The 18,073-nt window shown below is 33.6% G+C and overlaps 1 protein-coding gene across 1 annotated transcript in view; it reads right to left on the reverse strand.

Moving 5' to 3' along the window:
- Positions 1 to 1,089: 1,089 nt before the first annotated feature.
- LOC143230567 (serine/threonine-protein kinase greatwall-like) overlaps positions 1,090 to 18,073 on the reverse strand; it is a 36,164-nt gene continuing 19,180 nt past the window's right edge. Inside the window, 9 exon segments of the mRNA XM_076464342.1 lie at positions 1,090 to 3,509; positions 3,595 to 3,705; positions 6,704 to 6,805; positions 11,061 to 11,174; positions 12,449 to 12,493; positions 12,496 to 12,604; positions 14,979 to 15,787; positions 15,966 to 16,164; positions 16,672 to 16,787. Coding sequence (XP_076320457.1) covers positions 3,463 to 3,509; positions 3,595 to 3,705; positions 6,704 to 6,805; positions 11,061 to 11,174; positions 12,449 to 12,493; positions 12,496 to 12,604; positions 14,979 to 15,787; positions 15,966 to 16,164; positions 16,672 to 16,787 — 1,652 coding nt within the window. The 3' untranslated portion in view covers positions 1,090 to 3,462.

Here is an 18,073-nt window from a genome sequence, read left to right on the forward strand (position 1 = left end):
TAGCTTGACTTAATAATATATTATAACAAGTTTTAACTAAGACACTGTATGACACAACAAACTTTGATAATAAGTTTTAACTAGAACACAGTTTGACCTAACAATGTTTTATAACAAGCTTTAATGTTTGTTTGTTTTAAATTTCACGCAAAGCTACACGAGAGCTATCTGCACTAGCTGTCTCTAATCTAGCAGTGTAAGATTAGAGGGAAGGCAAATAGTCATCACATCACCACCAACTGCCAACTCTTACCAACAAACAGTGGGATTGATTGTCACATTATAACACCTCACAGCTAAAAGGGTGAGCATGTTTGGTATGACAAGGTTTTGAACCCGCGACCCTAAGATTACGAGTGCTTTAACCACCTGGCCATGCTGTACCCAAAAACTTTTAACTAGAACACTTTGTTTTGACAATGTTTTATAACAAGGTCTAACTAGGACACAGTTTGACCTAAAAATGTTTAATAAGTTTTAACCAGAACATTGTTTTACAACGTTTTTAACCTTGGCATTAATTAGTTTTGCCATAGTTTACAACCATTGCTCTGGTTGACATTTTGATTTCTCTCCATTTCTCAAGATTTTTAATTTATAAAATCAGAGGAAAAAAAATCTATACATTTTATCCTTACTTATTCGTTGTTAAGTACGAAGGTAATAAAGGTATTCAATATCCACAAATATCGAAAAAGCCTATAAACTGAACCACTAGGGGATCTTTATATTTAACTTTAACAACAGAAAAAAAAATTTCCAACTTAATATAGCAGTTACAGAAATACACCTTAATAAAAGTAATTGAACGTTTTTCATCATGCTTAATTTTCCATATTTTAATATTTACGAAACACTAGATGAAACAGAATTCACTGATATACCAAAATAAAATCTGTTTTAAAGAAAAAAATTATGAAATTGTTATAGCAGTCTACTTCATTCTGCCCTTTAATAAATTCTATGTTTGTCTCGAGATGTATTGTGCTCTAAATAGGTCAGGTTATAAAAGACCTATAGAGTTAGCACTGAAACAGTTGTAAATTTCCTGTCTTGTAATATAACAACATTCAGACAAACAAAGCTACTGATGTTCTAGAATCCAATATTTTTTATTGACCATGTCAAAAGGTTGCATACATAATTTTTCTTGCTACCCTCTAGTGATAAAAAAGTTGTTACCTTAGGTAACAATTAATGGATAAAATATTTCTAGGTGAAATAAATTAGCTATTTTCCTTTAGATTTAGAAAACTTAAAGCATAATATTATTACGGTATTTAAAATCCTTTTAAAGATAGTTAGGGGTACGTGTGTTGCTATACCAAATTAAGATCGAAATATTATCATTCCGATAACTGGCAATAATGTAATGTTCCTTTTTCGTAAAAAATGAAACATTTTTATTCATTTTATAAATTAATCGATATCTGGGGTTTATAAATAATCATAGTCATTACATAAAACTATACATACATGTTTTATTCATTGATTTATACTTTTAATTGATTTATTAATTGCAATTCTCATCACTTTATTTTAAAAAAATATCCCAACTGAAATGTCAAATTGCAGAAGACGCCCATATCTAAAAAAGCATGGAAACTTTTATCTGTAACAGTTACTGCTGTAAATAACAAAAAAAATCCTATTGCTGTTTTCACTGAGTGAAGGAATTAATATATCTAATTATTTTCCTATCACATATGTTTGCAGTCTATAATCAACGCATTGTAAGAGATGGTAGTTCTATTTCTTATATTGATTAATCATCCTGCCAAAAGATGTCGCAACAGTAGAAGTTCAACCTACTTTTATAAAATATGAATAGTATTGGTACATACTTTTCATCTAAAGTAATAAATATTGACAACAACAAAAAAATAAAACAGTCTTCTATAAGATATTCAGTTGAAACAACTCAGAGTTTCGTATTTAAATGAACAGAATGAGAAGTAATTACTGTAGGAAAAATGACAAAAAAGTGCAGTGATTCACAACTAATAATAAAAATAATTAATAGAAATATAATTGCCTAAAAATTAACAAAATAACGGTGTCAGACCAGCCTCCCCACCCCACAGCAAGTTTCTGTCATCCAACAGCAACTACAGCTTACAGGAATGGTCACATTAGCTATTAAGAACAGCAGCAGAAAATTATATTAGCGGAGGTTGATAGTAAGTCTCATTCTTTTGTCTGATTTCATGATTAAAGCTTTAAAAATTATACTTTGTGGAAACGTGTTGCCACCTTTGATCTCCACTGATTATTTAATATTAATGTAACGTGCATAATAAACAATGATGTTATAGAAAATAGTAGTGCTAATTAAGAACTGTAATAACACAGTTAAATAACAACAGTAAAATTAAAAATTACTTCATTGTTGTAAATGATATTGAATTTCTTGCTATAACAAAATGTCACCAAATTTTTATATCGTTACAAAAATATCTATTTCTGTAAATTATATTAGTGATGTTTTAACACATTTTTCTGGTTTCTTACACATTCAAGTCCTGATTATTACTGCACCATCTTGAAGTTTACACTCAAGATCAATAACGTTTCGTTCTTAAAATCTTTATCCATTTCATTAATCCCAAAAGGATATCCTTCATTTGTTTCTACTTAAATCAGTTACCACAAAGAAACTTTGGTTTAGCATGTTTTCAACAGAACTTCACTGACTCTTCTTGACATCACATACAAGCCAACTAGTGTGTGTTTCATTTCACATCTTGCTACAGGTTGTATCGTCACAATAACTCACTCTAGTATTCTCGTAATGTTTTGTTCCATTCTTACTCCATCTTACTCTGTTGTGATGTGTTACAAGACATGCACCTGTCAGTCTGTGAAGGGACATGGGGCGTGAAACTGTCAGTTTGTGAAGGGACATTTTTTACTTTGTTGTATGTGGATATCGATTCGCTGATTAAGATCAGAAATAACTATCAGTCTACTGAGTAAAGTTACATCTTGTTAAATTATTTGTTAAGTCATTTGATCTAATGAATATTAAAGATTTATCTGTAGCCTGATCTTATAAACATCTGAAGCCTGATCTTTTTTAATGTTATACATTTATCTGTAATCTGATCTTATGAATGTTATATATTTATCTGTAACCTGACCTTATGAATATTATATATTTATCTGTAACCTGACCTTATGAATATTATATATTTATCTGTAACCTGATCTTATGAATATTATATATTTATTTCTAACCTGATCTTACACACAGTGTACAATTTAAATGTTCTGTTTCCTAAATAATGATTTTGATTTTTCTGGGTCGTCATAAAAGACACATATGAGCCATATAACAAATGGAAAATAGTTCATACGATTACAGAATTATATACAAGATTGTGATCTGATTATACATACAGTACAGTACAAGTTCTTCACAACTATCTATTCAAGAGAAATAAATATTCAACTGTTGACTTGTCAAAGTTCAAAGTTTGATACATTCAAACACTGCATGTTGTTCCGTGCTGGAAAAGAAAAGAGAAAAGGTTCAGCAGTCTTTCATAAACCACAGTTAATATAACAGTGGAATTACATATTTTATGGCCTCACCTTCGAAGTAGATAGTGTCCATATCATTATCAGGTTGTGGAACAAAAGGCCCTTCCTTGACCAACAGATTTTCCCAGTCAGTCTCTTTAAACAATGGGAACGACTTTAAGTCTAAGAGATGAATAAAACAATAGAGTGAGGTAGAGGTTTCATAAATATATATGAAAGGAAAGACTAAGTAATGACAAACTAAATTAATTCACAATTCTTGAAGAGGAAAACTGTTAAAGAGAGCATTTTAACAAATTATAGTTATCTATTGTTATACATAGAAAAACTAATGACAACAGGAAATATTACAAGCAAAAAATAAACTTACAACAGAAGTAAAATCATGTTTTGTGTTTACTGAGAAAGTTATGGGACTGAATGAGTGAAAAATATCGATAACAACAGTTTCTGATTTTAATAATTAAAACATTTTAACCCATCATACTGAGTTATCAACTTCATACTGTGAGAGCTTACCTACTGTTTAGCTGCTATTATTATATTTTTGAAATAAGTAATCTGTTTTATGTATTTATTACTTATTTAAACAAGTCTGGCACTGTTTAAGGAGTTCATGAAAACAAACGTCATGATGTGTAAAAATAATTTTATAAACACATACGACGTCTGAAGGTAATTATTCTGGTACTTCTCTGCCAAACTAATGAAAAAATTATTTACAACATACCAACCTTTAACTACACCTCAAAATTTAGAAAGCGTATCTGACGATTTTGGGAGACCATACAATGGCCCTGATAGTTGTGTACTACCACAACTATTGTAATATTTATAACTGTTTACCTAGATTAACATACCTAATATATCATAAACTGCTTTATAAAAATATGTTTGGAAATAACAATAACATTGTTGGACTTTATGTTATTCTTGAGGTTACTTTCAAATTAGGTAGTTAGAAGGAAACAACATTTACTGAAGTAGAAAAAGAAAAAAACCTGGTGTTCAATACATTACTTTCAATAAATTAAACAGTTCGAAGATCTTAAGTGAAACATGTATAATATTTCTTTCACCAAACTAATATTACTAAAACATATAAAACATAACCTTATGTATGACACATTTTTACATGATGAAGTTCGTTGAAAACTTGAAAAATGTTTACCACAATTGTTCAAACAGTTACTTGATAGAGTTAGTACTAGAGTTACTATTATATGTTACACCAACACGAGGATATTGATGTCAACAGGATTAAAGCTACTTTTGTGTGTTAAATTCAGTAAGATGACACTGATGTCAATATTTTAGTACTGGTGTTGTAGCTACTATTGTGTGGTAAGTGTTACAGTGTTATAAAAATCAAGTCAAATTTCCAATTCGGCATGAGATGTTTAGTGATAATTATGTGATAGACTATCTTCTTCAATGAACATCTATTACAGAAACAAAGGAGAAACATTCTGTTATCACGAGGACATGACATACGAAGAGAGGCATGGACCAAACGATAGTATGGGACACGACACACGAAGAGAGGTATGGACCAAACGATAGTATGGGACACGACACACGAAGAGAGGTATGGACCAAATGATGGCATGGAACACGACACACGAAGAGAGGTATGGACCAAATGATGGTATGGAACATGACACACGAAGAGAGGTATGGACCAAATGATGGTATGGAACATGACACACAAAGAGAGGTATGGACCAAATGATGGTATGGAACACGACACACGAAGAGAGCTATGGACCAAATGATAGTATGGAACACGACACACGAAGAGAGCTATGGACCAAATGATAGTATGGAACACGACATACGAAGAGAGCTATGGACCAAATGATAGTATGGAACACGACACACGAAGAGAGCTATGGACCAAATGATAGTATGGAACACGACACACGAAGAGAGGTATGGACCAAATGATGGTATGGAACACCAAGAGAGGCATGGACCAAACGATAGTATGGGACACGACACACGAAGAGAGGTATGGACCAAATGATGGTATGGAACACAACACACCAAGAGAGGCATGGACCAAATGATGGTATGGAACACCAAGAGAGGCATGGACCAAACGATAGTATGGGACACGACACACGAAGAGAGGTATGGACCAAACGATAGTATGGGACACAACACACGAAGAGAGGTATGGACCAAATGATGGTATGGAACACAACACACCAAGAGAGGCATGGACCAAATGATGGTATGGGACACGACACACCAAGAGAGGCATGGACCAAATGATGGTATGGGACACGACACACGAAGAGAGGTATGGACCAAATGATGGTATGGGACACGACACACGAAGAGAGGTATGGACCAAATGATGGTATGGAACATGACACACAAAGAGAGCTATGGACCAAATGATGGTATGAGACACGACACACGAAGAGAGGTATGGACCAAATGATGGTATGGAACATGACACACAAAGAGAGCTATGGACCAAATGATGGTATGAGACACGACACACGAAGAGAGGTATGGTCCAAATGATGGTATGAGACACGACACACGAAGAGAGGTGTGGACCAAATGATGGTATGGAACACGACACACGAAGAGAGGTATGGACCAAATGATGGTATGGAACATGACACACGAAGAGAGGTATGGTCCAAATGATGGTATGAGACACGACACACGAAGAGAGGTGTGGACCAAATGATGGTATGGAACACGACACACGAAGAGAGGTATGGACCAAATGATGGTATGGAACATGACACACGAAGAGAGGTATGGACCAAATGATGGTATGAAACATGACACATGAAGAGAGGTATGGAACACAACACACGAAGAGAGGTATGGACCAAATGATGGTATGGAACATGACACACGAAGAGAGGTATGGACCAAATGATGGTATGAAACATGACACATGAAGAGAGGTATGGAACACAACACACGAAGAGAGGTATGGACCAAATGATGGTATGAAACATGACACACGAAGAGAGGTATGGAACACAACACACGAAGAGAGGTATGGACCAAATGATGGTATGAAACATGACACATGAAGAGAGGTATGGACCAAATGATAGTATGGCATACAATACATAATGAGAGGTATGGATCAAACATTAATTCTGACAGATCTTTACAAGCTACTTGCCAGCAGCACTGGGTCTTTTCACAGGATCCAGAGTTAGAAGTTTATTGACAGCAAGCTGAGCATCCTCTGACAATGCTTCCTCATCTTCTGGCCAGGGGATGTCTGGAATGAACACAAATTAATCTTCTAAACTTTAGGAAATGGATGTTTAGAACACTCCTAACAGCTGCATTATATTTTTTCCTCTCTATTGTAATAGGTTTTTTCATAAAACATGTATCTGTGGTATGTATTACATTTTAATAGAATGGTTTTTATTATCATAAACATCTTACCCAGTGAACTACACTTTTTTATATTTAAAGTATTAAATAAATAAATTATTAACCATTATTCACTCATTCTTATAAGAAGTCCAAATTGCTTTCTTATCAACTCTGGCTTAAATCCATACTATAATGAAACTCTTGCTTTTATGATACTGAAAAAACTATTGTATTACACGATATGTAACCTCCAACTTTTCAAAATTTTTATCTTATATGCATGTAGGTTTGAGATAGGGGTCACAATTTTGCTGTTTTGCTTCTGTTTACTGTCATGAAGTTCATTTTTCTCTATCCTCAGAGTGCAGAAAGGACGTCATGAATCCATCATACTCACGCTGTAATGGAGCTCTTGCTTATGTGTATGATATTTGAAAAATATTTTTTTTTATTACATAACATTCCTATTTTTCCTCAATTTCCCATCATGGAAAACTTTATTTTTTTCCATTCTCAGGGTACAGATATGACATCATGAATACATCGCATGTGGATATGATGCACTGGTGCAATGGGTAATTGGCTAATATAAATAATTACACTGGTTTATACATTCTTTACTTAGAATTATCCACTGTACTTTTGCTTCCACAGAAAATAAAACTGAACTAAAGGAACAAATTATTGACAGCATATGCCTTTCAAATGAAAATGTAGCTAAAAATATCATGAACATAGAAAATTCAAACTGAAGATTTAATGCATTCTAATAATTACAGGATTTAATTTTTTTGTACATTTGTTAATTTGGAAATATTTATTCTAATGTATGAATCTGACTGTAAATTGATTTTGTTTTCTATAAATACCCAATACTTAAAACATGTTTTGACTGCAGCTGAGTAGAGTCAAGTAAAAAACAAACTGACAACAAGTTTTCTCACCCCTCCCTTTTTCTGGTATAACAGAACAACTGTCTACCATGAGTAGAGTCAAGTAAAAAACAAACTGACAACAAGTTTTCTCACCCCTCCCTTTTTCTGGTATAACAGAACAACTGTTTACCATGAATAGAGTCAAGTAAAAAACAAACTGACAACAAGTTTTCTCACCCCTCCCTTTTTCTGGTATAACAGAACAACTGTCTACCATGAGTAGAGTCAAGTAGAAAACAAACTGACAACAAGTTTTCTCACCCCTCCCTTTTTCTGGTATAACAGAACAACTGTCTACCATGAGTAGAGTCAAGTAAAAAACAAACTGACAACAAGTTTTCTCACCCCTCCCTTTTTCTGGTATAACAGAACAACTGTCCACCATGAGTAGAGTCAAGTAAAAAACAAACTGACAACAAGTTTTCTCACCCCTCCCTTTTCTGGTATAACAGAACAACTGTCTACCATGAGTAGAGTCAAGTAAAAAACAAACTGACAAGTTTTCTCACCCCTCCTTTTTCTGGTATAACAGAACAACTGTCAACCATGAGTAGAGTCAAGTAAAAAAAACAAACTGACAACAAGTTTTCTCACCCCTCCCTTTTTCTGGTATAACAGAACAACTGTCTACCATGAGTAGAGTCAAGTAAAAAACAAACTGACAAGTTTTCTCACCCCTCCCTTTTTCTGGTATAACAGAACAACTGTCTACCATGAGTAGAGTCAAAAAAAACAAACTGACAAGTTTTCTCACCCCTCCCCCTTTTCTGGTATAACAGAACAACTGTCTACCATGAGTAGAGTCAAGTAAAAACAAACTGACAACAAGTTTTCTCACCCCTCCCTTTTTCTGGTATAACAGAACAACTGTCTACCATGAGTAGAGTCAAGTAAAAAAACAAACTGACAACAAGTTTTCTCACCCCTCCCTTTTTCTGGTATAACAGAACAACTGTCTACCATGAGTAGAGTCAAGTAAAAAACAAACTGACAACAAGTTTTCTCACCCCTCCCTTTTTCTGGTATAACAGAACAACTGTCTACCATGAGTAGAGTCAAGTAAAAACAAACTGACAACAAGTTTTCTCACCCTCCCCTTTTTCTGGTATAACAGAACAACTGTCTACCATGAGTAGAGTCAAGTAAAAACAAACCGACAAGTTTTCTCACCCCTCCCTTTTTCTGGTATAACAGAACAACTGTCTACCATGAGTAGAGTCAAGTAAAAAACAAACTGACAAGTTTTCTCACCCCTCCCTTTTTCTGGTATAACAGAACAACTGTCTACCATGAGTAGAGTCAAGTAAAAAACAAACTGGTAACAAGTTTTCTCACCCCTCCCTTTTTCTGGTATAACAGAACAACTGTCTACCATGAGTAGAGTCAAATAAAAAACAAACTGACAACAAGTTTTCTCACTCCTCCCTTTTTCTGGTATAACAGAACAACTGTCTACCATGAGTAGAGTCAGGTAAAAAACAAACTGACAACAAGTTTTCTCACCCCTCCCTTTTTCTGGTATAACAGAACAACTGTCTACCATGAGAAGAGTCAAGTAAAAAACAAACTGACAAGTTTTCTCACCCCTCCCTTTTTCTGGTATAACAGAACAACTGTCTACCATGAGAAGAGTCAAGTAAAAAACAAACTGACAAGTTTTCTCACCCCTCCCTTTTTCTGGTATAACAGAACAACTGTCTACCATGAGTAGAGTCAAGTAAAAACAAACTGACAACAAGTTTTCTCACCCCTCCCTTTTCTGGTATAACAGAACAACTGTCTACCATGAGTAGAGTCAAGTAAAAAACACACTGGTAACAAGTTTTCTCACCCCTCCCTTTTTCTGGTATAACAGAACAACTGTCTACCATGAGTAGAGTCAAGTAAAAAACACACTGGTAACAAGTTTTCTCACCCCTCCCTTTTTCTGGTATAACAGAACAACTGTCTACCGTGGATAATTTTTGCAGAATTGAAGAGTCTGATCTGGCAAAGGAAGATAATTAATTTTATTTGAAATGTTTGAAACAATATTTCAAAACAAATAACACTGATGAAGAAAAACATGGTATATTTTTAAGTTTTATTGCTGCCAAAACATAGGCACTATTGAAAACGTTTTCATTGTCAGCACATTGTCAGTTTGATGCACATCACTTTACATCTTATGTATAGAGTTCGAAGCGAGTTACTTTATTTCTGGTGGATACAGTTCGATGCGAGCTACTTTATTTCTGGTGGATACAGTTCGATGCGAGTTACTTTATTTCTGGTGGATACAGTTCGATGCGAGTTACTTTATTTCTGGTGGATACAGTTCGATGCGAGTTACTTTATTTCTGGTGGATACAGTTCGATGCGAGTTACTTTATTTCTGGTGGATACAGTTCGATGCGAGTTACTTTATTTCTGGTGGATACAGTTCGATGCGAGTTACTTTATTTCTGGTGGATACAGTTCGATGAGAGTTACTTTATTTCTGGTGGATACAGTTCGATCACGAGTTACTTTATTTCTGGTGGATACAGTTTGATGTGAGTTACTTTATTTCTGGTGGATACAGTTTGATGTGAGTTACTTTATTTCTGGTGGATACAGTTCGATGCGAGTTACTTTATTTCTGGTGGATACAGTTCGATGCGAGTTACTTTATTTCTGGTGGATACAGTTCAATGCGAGTTACTTTATTTCTGGTGGATACAGTTCGATGCACGTTTTCTCACTTTTCTATCAATAACAAAACTTTTCTTGAAGAAGTTAATTTTTAATTAGAGAATGTGAAATTAGACAGTTATCTTAAATGATTAAAAAAAACATTCTTTTGGATGCATGTTCCAAACCTTAATGTTTTGTGGACTTCCTTCTTTAACTCCTAGGAGTAACTATTCTTGGGCCTTCTAGTTTTAAGTAATTCACAGTTTTTAGCAAAAACAAAACAGTTGTGATCCAGTAGTGAAATACACTAAGATATGGTCTCTTATACCATTAGAGTTCTTATGTTAAAACAAAAAGGTAAAGAAATATTAACATAAGTTTCACTTTTATTTAAGCCTTTGCAAAAAACATATATCAAATCAAATGGAATAGCATAAAATATCAGCTGGAAGCTAATGAATACAGAAACTAATGGAAAAAAATAACTTACAGTTTTAGAAAGTTGTACTGATGTACAATAAACACTTTTTATAAACTTTAAATTTTTTTTAAATATCTGACCTCTGTTCAGTATGTTATTAAATACAGCCTCAGGGGTCTGGTCATTGAAGGGGGGAACACCAGTAAGAAATTCAAACAAACACACACCCAGAGCCCACCAATCGACTGGAAAACCTGTGAGGAAAGAAAAACAAATTGTAGTTAAATTTTTAAGTTTTCTGGTTCTAATTAAACTTTTTCCACAATATTCATATGCTTCACCTGGTGAGTTTATCATTAACTTAAATGTTTAAATATTTCTATCACTTGTTTATTCTTTTTTTCATAAGTAAATTTTGTGTAATGCATGCTACATAACTTCATCAACCAGAAGTTAATGTCTTCCTTATCTGATAACGTATTTCACGTGGATACTCACCTCTGCAGAACCCCATAAAACATCTTGAACAGAGATCCCATCCCCACAAGAGACAAGGTAACAGTGTTACAAGCCTGTAATCTAATCATCTTTAGACTACTCCACCAGTAGAAGACTGATACATCGTACATTCCAAGTCATCCCTGCGAGAAGTAGCAAGTGAACAAAGGCTTAAATAATACTGCTTTTCATTTCATTCTCTCTTCCAACTGTTGTGCAGACAACAATGGTAGTTAAACCAACACATGATGAAAAGGCTCAGCTGAAGTAACAAAAGCAGGAGGTCGGAAATCCTGGATCTGAGTGTATTTATGGTTTTTTTTATAGCAAAGCCACTCTAGGCCATCTGCTGTGTCCATCAAGGAGAATCAAACCCCTGATTTGTAAATCCGTAGACTTACTGCTGTCCTAGCAAGGGACCCTAGATATGATATCAGAATGGAACCAACAATGGTAGTAATATCACTGATTGTGAGATCACGTGAATGTGTTCAAGTGAAAAAAATGTTAAAAACCTTGAGACATGTCAGAAATATAACATAAATGATCCATTAGTACACAAAACTTATGTTGTGGTGGTCCACTTTTGTACATAGAAAACAGGCTTCTTATTTTTTGTTTTCTTGTTATCAGTTAAAATGGAAAACAGGCCAGGGTTGGAGCCTGTGAATAGGCCTAATGATAACTTCAGGTGAGACATGTTTCAAAAGTAGAAATTGTATTGAAGGATAATTTCAATGAAAGTTCTAACTGTAAAGTTTAGAATTTAGTGTATTTCTTTTATACATTAAGAAAAGAAAAAATAACATGACAAAGTAACAATAGATTAAAACAATAATTGTAGAAATGCTGGTAAATTAAAAACAGAGGAACCAATATCAAATGGAGAACAAGTTTGTATTCACATGATTGTGCTCAAGGGAATTACTGTGTATCATTTACATTACAAGTTGGTGGAAGCTTTGTGTCAGTGAGGGAAGAGACTCTTACGGTCATGTGAAGATGTGAGTAGCATTCCAAATTAACTTACTGTGTTCTTTGTGTAACAATAGTTCTGGAGCAAGATAATCTGGGTGCCAAGTATACGACACTCACTAGATGGAGCTGGTCCTCTTCTTACACTCTTTGGTGTTCTGAAAGGAGTCTGGGTTAACATCATGGGAGTACAGGTTGCTGCACTAGGTATCTGCAAAACACACAATTAATGGTTTTATCATGAAATGCAATATCAAACAAGTTTCAATACTAAAGCTAATACCAGACATCCAAGCACAAGTATTCTAATATCTCATTACAATGCATAAAAAATAATAATCTGTATCCTTCATAGTATCATAATAACATTCTTAAATAGAATAATACAGAAATGACTAAAACAAAAGCTCTGAAAAGAATATATTGTATACACTTTAATAATTACCTCAGATACAACAGAACTAATAAATTATCATTTTACAGCTTAACTTGTGTATAGAACTAACAAAGTTATTGTTTCACCTTATTTGCTCTTGTACTTCATTATATAATTTTAAAAAAATTATTCTTTTAAACGTCAACACTGTTATCAAAACTGCCAAGTCTAAAATTCTAGCTTTGAAACTGAAATGCTAAAACTCATGATTGAAAGTAAAGAATGTTTAATGACATGCCAATCATGTTATCTTCCACATCGAGTGCCAATGAGGCTTTTCACCCAATACCATCAGGGCTCTTCAGACCAACTGAGATATAATACATACAGTACTGGTTTCAATGCTAGTTATATTAGCAAATTACTTAACAACTGTTACAGTGTTAACTGACATAGTACTGATTTAGATGTTAGTTATATTAGCAAATTACTTAACAACTGTTACAGTGTTAACTGACATAGTACTGATTTAGATTTTAGTTATATTAGCAAATTACTTAACTGTTACAGTGTTAACTGACATAGTACTGATTTAGATGTTAGTTATATTAGCAAATTACTTAACTGTTACAGTGTTAACTAACAGTACTGATTTAGATGCTAGTTATATTAGCAAATTACTTAACAACTGTTACAGTGTTAACTGACATAGTACTGATTTAGATGTTAGTTATATTAGCAAATTACTTAACAACTGTTACACTGTTAACTGACATAGTACTGATTTAGATGTTAGTTATATTAGCAAATTACTTAACAACTGTTACACTGTTAACTGACATAGTACTGATTTAGATTTTAGTTATATTAGCAAATTACTTAACTGTTACAGTGTTAACTGACATAGTACTGATTTAGATGCTAGTTATATTAGCAAATTACTTAACTGTTAGTGTTAACTGACATAGTACTGATTTAGATGCTAGTTATATTAGCAAATTACTTAACTGTTAGTGTTAACTGACATAGTACTGATTTAGATGCTAGTTATATTAGCAAATTACTTAACTGTTACAGTGTTAACTGACATAGTACTGATTTAGATGCTAGTTATATTAGCAAATTACTTAACAACTGTTACAGTGTTAACTGACATAGTACTGATTTAGATGCTAGTTATATTAGCAAATTACTTAACTGTTACAGTGTTAACCCACATAGTACTGATTTAGATGCTAGTTATATTAGCAAATTACTTAACTGTTACAGTGTTAACTGACATAATACTGATTTAGATGCTAGTTATATTAGCAAATTACTTAACTGTTAGTGTTAACTGACATAGTACTGATTTAGATGCTGGTTATATTAGCAAATTACTTAACTGTTAGTGTTAACTGACATAGTACTGATTTAGATGCTGGTTATATTAGCAAATTACTTAACTGTTAGTGTTAACTGACATAGTACTGATTTAGATTTTAGTTATATTAGCAAATTACTTAACTGTTACAGTGTTAACTGACATAGTACTGATTTAGATGCTAGTTATATTAGCAAATTACTTAACTGTTAGTGTTAACTGACATAGTACTGATTTAGATGCTGGTTATATTAGCAAATTACTTAACTGTTAGTGTTAACTGACATAGTACTGATTTCGATGCTAGTTATATTAGCAAATTACTTAACTGTTAGTGTTAACTGACATAGTACTGATTTAGATGCTGGTTATATTAGCAAATTACTTAACTGTTAGTGTTAACTGACATAGTACTGATTTAGATTTTAGTTATATTAGCAAATTACTTAACTGTTACAGTGTTAACTGACATAGTACTGATTTCGATGCTAGTTATATTAGCAAATTACTTAACTGTTAGTGTTGACTGACATAGTACTGATTTAGATGCTGGTTATATTAGCAAATTACTTAACTGTTAGTGTTAACTGACATAGTACTGATTTCGATGCTAGTTATATTAGCAAATTACTTAACTGTTACAGTGTTAACTGACATAGTACTGATTTAGATGCTAGTTATATTAGCAAATTACTTAACTGTTACAGTGTTAACTGACATAGTACTGATTTAGATGCTAGTTATATTAGCAAATTACTTAACAACTGTTACAGTGCGAACTGGATTAAATTAGCAAAGTGTAGTTTCATCAGTTTTTAGTTATGAGATCCTACAAGGTCAACTTACAGATTTTGTTCTCCTTTGGAAAGGATGTGAAGGGGTAATCATGAGAGAGACGTGTTTTGTAGAATTGTTTCCTCCTACATAAGAACTCGCAGTAGAGGAATGGGAAATGTCCGATATCATTGACTTAACAGATGCAAACCTTGTGAATTTTGTGACTTGTGGAGCTTCAGAATTACTCGGTGTTTGTTCTGTTAAAGCAAAAGACACTGGTTTTTCTGAACCTTTGCTATGAAGAAGTTGTTCTTGTTTGTTTCCATCTTCATTTGATTTCTCTGAAAACGCAGTCTGACCTAATAAACAGTCAGACAAACAAGTTGGTTGTCTAAGCTCATTCGTGAAAGGGGATGATCCAAACACACTATCCTCTGTGTCTATCGACATAACAGTACAAGAACGATTAGGGCTGCTAAATCGCATCTTTTTTGATGTCTTTTGAATCCCCAAAGCTGACAGTTCTGCTGTTAATCCTGTAGAAAATTGGTCACCTTCAGTCTCTCCGGGGCTGGGCGAGTCTGAATGGTTTCGTTTTACACTGTGTGAAATAGGTCTTTTGAAGACAGTAGCTTCATCAGTTTGAGAACTAAATTGAAGCACTCTTTTCTCACTACTGTTTGGACTGTCTTCAATGTCTTTGGAAGAACTAATACCTCTCAAACCTCTCAAGTTTCTGGCAGAGTTGGAGTTACGAAGTGTTACCCGAGGCCGTCCACCAACTGGAGTAATTTTTGCCTGGGAGCATTTAAAATTACCTTTTGTTGTAGGCTTGATATGGAGATTTGCTGGTGTCCTTGGTTCTTTAGGGGTAGACACTGTAGTAGATGGAGAGGGAAGGAACAAAAAGAGGAAGATGATGAGAAAAAATCAACATAAACGTTCAAGATATTTTTAATAATTAGATTTAATTTTGAGATTATTTACTAAACTGAAAACACCTATTGTCTTTGATTTGCTAATTTCCTATTGTTTAATTTATAAAATAAGTCACACCTTTCATAGCCTCTGTTATGGAAGATGATTTTCCCTCCTTTTGTGGGCTTATTTTTGATTCTTTTACCTCATATGTTTTGGAAATACCAGAAGGGCTTATGTTGTTTGGCTTTTTAGGATCATCTCTTTGCTTGTAAGGAAAGTAAGGGCTCTCACCGTCAGATAAAAGAGTTGGTCGTCTAAAAGAAGGAGTTGTATTCTAGGAGGAAAAAAACCCATCATAATAATTTAGTTTTCATTTCATGTATAATGAATTTACGATTGAAACTACATTATCAGTTTTAATTGTGTAAGCATAAGATATTTTGTGTTTACAGTATCATTAAGAAATAATCAGTTTCTGTTGAGATTAAAGCAACTGACAGAAGCTTGAAACTAGAGCATCATGTGATTATGAAGAAAGAAAAACCTAATAAATATTTAACAAAACTTAAAAATAAGACAGAAGAAAAGAGGAGGCCCTTATTAAATTATTTGATTAATATAATAACGTATGTATCAAAACCAATGATGACTCCAAAAGGAGATTAATAGGTCAAAATAATGCCCATCTATTCTTCTTACTGATGGTGATCTATTAAGTCTGAAACAAACAGTATTCAACAAGTTGCAATATTAATCCTTAATACAGGAAATTCAATGAACAAGAAGGTGTTTCTTGTACAAAAGCAGGTAAGGAATGCTCAGGGAAGAATGAAAAACTTACAAATGCTAGTGATGACGTTAAAGACAGGATCTGTCCTGGAGTTCTGGTGTTGAGGAAAGGGGAGCCGAAATGGTTCAGGCACGAAGGGGTTCCCAACACGTCAGCTAACTCTATCTCTGTTATATAAAACATCTGATGAACATTAGCAAAACTAAAGTGTAACTACCTTAAAACACCCTTTAGTTTTTAATACTGTAATGAATCACAAATGTCATCGGTCTTTCAGAAAGAACAACTTTATGCTCAAATCTACAAAATTAAGGCTATATTCTAAAGTGTCAATTAAAACACTGTTTTTAATGTAAAGAACCCAACATGAGAGTCCTGACTGCCTTTTTCCAAAAACTCTCTGAGAATCATAATATATTTCAAGAAAAGTAATGGATATCAGTTTAAAACTACATCTAAGTGTCACTCTTAATCATGTGTGTAAATGTTGAGACATGAATAAATATTTGGCTACCTATGAAACTTAAAACATTGTATATTTTGAGAATTTAAATGACAATTAAATACTAAGGTTAAAAAATTAAGATGTAAAGAATTATTACAAACAATTATTACTTAACTGAATAATTTTTCTTTCTATGTTGATACAGTTAGGAAAATTAAATATTGTTTTCATTACTTCCAATATCACAAAATGTCATTAAAATAAAGAATATCAATAAGTGTTAATACCCATACCAGCTGTTCTGAGATACTTATCAATAAGTGTTAATACCCGCACCAGCTGTTCTGAGATACTTATCAATAAGTGTTAATACCCGCACCAGCTGTTCTGAGATACTTATCAATAAGTGTTAATACCCGCACCAGCTGTTCTGAGATACTTATCAATAAGTGTTAATACCTGCACCAGCTGTTCTGAGATACTTATCAATAAGTGTTAATACCCGCACCAGCTGTTCTGAGATACTTATCAATAAGTGTTAATACCCGCACCAGCTGTTCTGAGATACTTATCAATAAGTGTTAATACCCGCACCAGCTGTTCTGAGATACTTATCAATAAGTGTTAATACCCATACCAGCTGTTCTGAGATACTTATCAATAAGTGTTAATACCCGCACCAGCTGTTCTGAGATACTTATCAATAAGTGTTAATACCCGCACCAGCTGTTCTGAGATACTTATCAATAAGTGTTAATACCCGCACCAGCTGTTCTGAGATACTTATCAATAAGTGTTAATACCCGCACCAGCTGTTCTGAGATACTTATCAATAAGTGTTAATACCCATACCAGCTGTTCTGAGATACTTATCAATAAGTGTTAATACCCGCACCAGCTGTTCTGAGATACATCTGAACTGTTTGTTTAAAAATAGCCTAGAAGCATTATACTGACACAGGCAAAAAGTTGTCAATGGGAAGTGAGGTTTGATTTCTAATACAAAGT

Source organism: Tachypleus tridentatus, chromosome 1, assembly GCF_004210375.1.
Source record: "Tachypleus tridentatus isolate NWPU-2018 chromosome 1, ASM421037v1, whole genome shotgun sequence".
Lineage (NCBI taxonomy): Eukaryota > Metazoa > Arthropoda > Merostomata > Xiphosura > Limulidae > Tachypleus > Tachypleus tridentatus.